This window comes from Sinocyclocheilus rhinocerous, unplaced genomic scaffold, assembly GCF_001515625.1.
Source record: "Sinocyclocheilus rhinocerous isolate Xijiao unplaced genomic scaffold, SAMN03320098_v1.1 scaffold805, whole genome shotgun sequence".
NCBI lineage: Eukaryota > Metazoa > Chordata > Actinopteri > Cypriniformes > Cyprinidae > Sinocyclocheilus > Sinocyclocheilus rhinocerous.
The window spans coordinates 268,586-272,763 of NW_015646430.1; the positions used below are offsets into that span (position 1 = coordinate 268,586).

The following is a 4,178-nucleotide window of genomic DNA, read 5'->3' on the forward strand; positions in this document are numbered from 1 at the left end:
TTTTTGTCTTGTTTTCCAGTACAAATATCTAAACATTCTTAAATCAATATACAAGCAAAATTACATAAAACATTAAGTTTTGTTTTCTTGAAAAATATATCACAATTAAGTGAAATTATCAGAAAAATAAACTTAATTAAAATGGAAAACAAGATTATTTTTCTGACCCTATTCAAAAACATTTTCTTCTTGATTTATGCTTAAACTCACTTCATTGTCAGAAAACAAGACTTAATGTCATTTTGCTTCTCATATATAGATATAGATATAAATATAAATTGATTTAAGAATGTTTAGATATGTGTAATGGAAAACAAGACAAAAATACTGATCGGGAACATTTTTTGCAGTTGCAGCAGATGAAAGCAAGCACAGGTTTGTGACGTCTTTCATGACCCGGGTGAGCAGGGCATGAATATTTAAGGTTTAGACATTATTTTTATACTGTTTAGTGATATTCTCATCTGCTCGAAGCTCTGACCCGCAGGTCATCTTATCATATCAACCTGATCCTCTCCACAAAAGGCCGCGGAACTGTTAACCGAGGGTCTGTTTTCTGTGCTCTCAAACTGCGAGACGTGCCTCCCGCTGCATTATGGATGAATTATTAAGATGGGAGTCAGATACCTGTTATTGCAGACTCCAGAGATGCTGCGGTATTTTCCATCTTTGGCGCAGGTGGTGGGATGGAGAGTGCGAGGGCATCCAGACAGGTTTGCTATCCGCTCCACTGCCTTCACGGAAAGGAGCTCTTGAAAAGGAGTTAATGTGTTTACGAATGCAACTCAAACACTGAAGGGTAAACAGTCCGCCGAGGTTCCCATAGATGAGGCAACATTGATTAAATCTGACATTTAAAGCTCTTCCGAGATGACGCCACTGCATTATTCCACACTTACAGAGCTGAATCTCTAGTACATGTTGCGCAAAATAACACGCTAAATAATACCTCGCAGCGGCCCCATGAAGTGTTTAGACACTTAAAAAATGTCAATGCATTAGATCAAGTGTCATCGGTGCTCAGGAGCTTTTATTAAACGGATAGTTCATGCAAAAATGAAAATTTGCTGTTAATTTACTGTAGGTGACTATTTTCTTCAGTAGAACATTAAAGAAGATTTTTAGCTGAAACCGTGCTCCTTGGTGATTCATAAAATGCAAATGAGCAGCTTCTGGCACTTTGAGAGTCAAAAAAGCATATCAGGAAACACAAAATTAATACCTGTGACTATTGACAACATATTGAGGTCTTATGAAGCGAAATGATCGCTCTGTGCAAGAAACTGAACATTATTTACAACATTATTAGCTGTTATCCAGAGCCTCAGGCAAACGGTTCAGTTTGTGAATGAATCATTCTTTTGAACCGGATCTTTTTAGGGAATCGGTTCATCAAATCGGACTGAAGCGTCTGAATCAGTTCGCGGCTCGAGCAGCACAGATCTACACGTTACTCAATCAAATTTCAGACGCCTGACAGTCACTCCGACTCGAAATGAGCCAAAATACCATCTGATCTTGTGACGAATGAACTGATTCAGCGCTCCAGTTCCTGTCACTGACTGAACCGAGGAAACAGTTCGACTCGAACCGAAGACCGATGAGCCGCTGATATGAGCAGGAGTGAACCGAGAGCTTGAATGAAGCGGCCAAATGTTATAAAAGTTTTTATGGTTTCTTATGGTTTATATATAAAGGTGAGCCAATGAAGACTAGTTTATTCAGCTTTAGACATGTAAAACATCTATGTTTCACATCATTATTGGGTGCTTTAATAATATAATTATGTATAAGTGAGGTCATTGCGTGATTACGTAAACGAACTAGTGAATTGAACCAGTTCATAGAAACGAACTGTCTAAAAGAATCAGTTCGCAGACAAGAAGAAGATTTCCCTGTTTACCTGAGGCTCTGGATTACAGGTAATAATATTATAAATAATGTTCAGTTTCTTGCACAGATGATTGTTTCACTTCACAAGACCTCAATATATCGTCAGGAGCCACGGGTATTCATTTTGTGTTCCTTAATATGCTCTTTTTTTATTCTCAAATACATGAAGCAGCTGACTTGCAATTTTATGCATCACCAAGGACCAAGTTTCAGCTAAAAATCTTCTTTACTGTTCTACTGAAGAAAAAAAAGTCACCTACATCTTGAATGGCCTGAGAGTGAGTAAATTAAAAGCAGATTTTTATTTTGGGTGAACTATCCCTTTAAATTCACTGCAATAATCTGAGGCAATAATGTATGTATAAGAGCCTCACCTGACACAGACAGTGATCTTTTATGTCTCCTGCTCGCCTTCTCCTTTAAAAGCCCTAAAGTCATGTGAAAGATCTCTGCTGATTTGGAGATGTGCTGTGTTTCTGATGCCGGCCGTCTGGAGAGCGTGTACATGTGTGAAGGCTGAGGATCGAACCTGCAACTCAGCGAAAAAGAGGGAAATACTATCTCTACTGTCTTTATTAGGAGATAAAATGTTTATAAATTATAAAAATGATGATAGACTTTTGTTCACCCTTGTGAAGTTTGATTCAGTGCAGCGTTGACCATCTGAAGACTCTCTTGAAAGGACGATATAATCAAGCTCTCAGGAATGACTAGTTTTCCAGAGAAAATCAAATGTGAGGATTAGAAATAAAATATGAAACAGAGAGTTCCAATAATAAAATCTAATTGGTTAAAATATAAAAATATTAATTATATTAATTATTATTTAATAATAATAATAATAATAAAATACTACTACTACTAACAACAACAATAATAATAATAATAATACTAATAAGGCTGTGACGCCTGTACTATACTGTGACGTCAAGAAAAATCCTCAAAGAAATCCACATTATAATTGCAAACAAAGTGTCAGTGTTGAAAATGTAACTGAACTGCTCATGTCCTTTAGTGATGTGCTTTGAAATGTAAAATATTCAGATTAACTCAGGTTTTACATTAATATAATGTCCCAAGGGTGGGCTTATGAATATAGACTATAATTTGACGTCTTCACATTCATGCCTAGTTAAAAAACATGGGGTTTGCGAGAAACATCCCCATTTCACCTCTGACTGTGTGGCATCAAAGCCAGCATGATCTTCCGGTGGGGCTGACAGCACAAACAAACCAGAGCTGAAACTCAGGACGACATTCCCACTGGGAATCTTCTGTCGACATAACACGCATCCTAATACAAACCAACAACCCATCTACTCTTTACATGAAGACAGCAGCTTAACAATGCCATCCCGCTCACCATCTGACCTTCCTATTACGTGCCGAGACCTGCAATTTCTTGGGAAATATCCCAAGGGCCTCCGCAGGAGATGTCATTACAGAAATTTGGCACCAGATGTCAGGGACCAGATGTGCTTGGAACATTGGGTCTGGAAACGTCCGAACTAAATGTCAGTAGGTACAAAATAACCCGTGATGAATCCGTCGCCAGCTGGCTGTACAAATAAGTCGCCGCGTTGAGTTCTGGTAATTGCTGCCAAATCCCACTTGGAGGTCTTTGCTTATTTGGAACAAGGAATGGCAATTAACCACAAATCATTGATCTGAAGAACATCTTACTATGTCTAGATCAGTGTTGGGTGTAACACATTACAAGTAACAGGAGTAATCAGATAACTTTTTTCAAGTAACTAGTAAAGTAACGCATTACTTTTTAATGTACAAGAAAATATCTGAGTTACTTTTTCAAATAAGTAACGCCAGTTACTTTGTTTTCGCATTTATTGACTGACAGCTCTCCTGTCTCCGTGCAGATTTGGTATTCCTCAAAATGAATAAAAACGGTGAAATGCAAGCTCAGAATATTACACAAATCTGCAATAATTAAAAGTTAACACAAAAATCCTTTGCATATTTAATCCCAAAAAACAAGCAACCCCAATGCCAGACAAGAAAAAGTAACGCAAAAGTAACGTAACGGATTACTTCCCATAAAAAGTAACTGAGTAACACAATAAGTTACTTTTTTAGAGAGTAACGCAATATTTTAATGCATTACTTTTAATAGTAACTTTCCACAACACTGGTCTAGATGTCTCAGTATCACATATGAGCTGAAAGGCATGTGAAAGACGCCACATACGCTGAGATGAATTAGATGAATCTGTGCTCAGACCGCAGCATATCATGACAGAGGTTAACCGCATCAGAACACCAGCCAT

The 4,178-nt window shown here is 37.6% G+C and overlaps 1 protein-coding gene across 1 annotated transcript in view; it reads right to left on the reverse strand.

The window, feature by feature from the left end:
• The window catches only part of tpo (thyroid peroxidase), a 40,881-nt gene extending 36,703 nt beyond the window's left edge, over window positions 1–4,178 (reverse strand). Inside the window, exons 1-4 of the mRNA XM_016511883.1 lie at window positions 4,100–4,178; window positions 2,522–2,603; window positions 2,268–2,428; window positions 628–751 (exon numbers count right to left, since the gene is read on the reverse strand). Of these exons, the coding sequence (XP_016367369.1) occupies window positions 628–751; window positions 2,268–2,428; window positions 2,522–2,603; window positions 4,100–4,178 (446 nt within the window). The remainder of the gene's footprint in view (window positions 1–627; window positions 752–2,267; window positions 2,429–2,521; window positions 2,604–4,099) is intronic.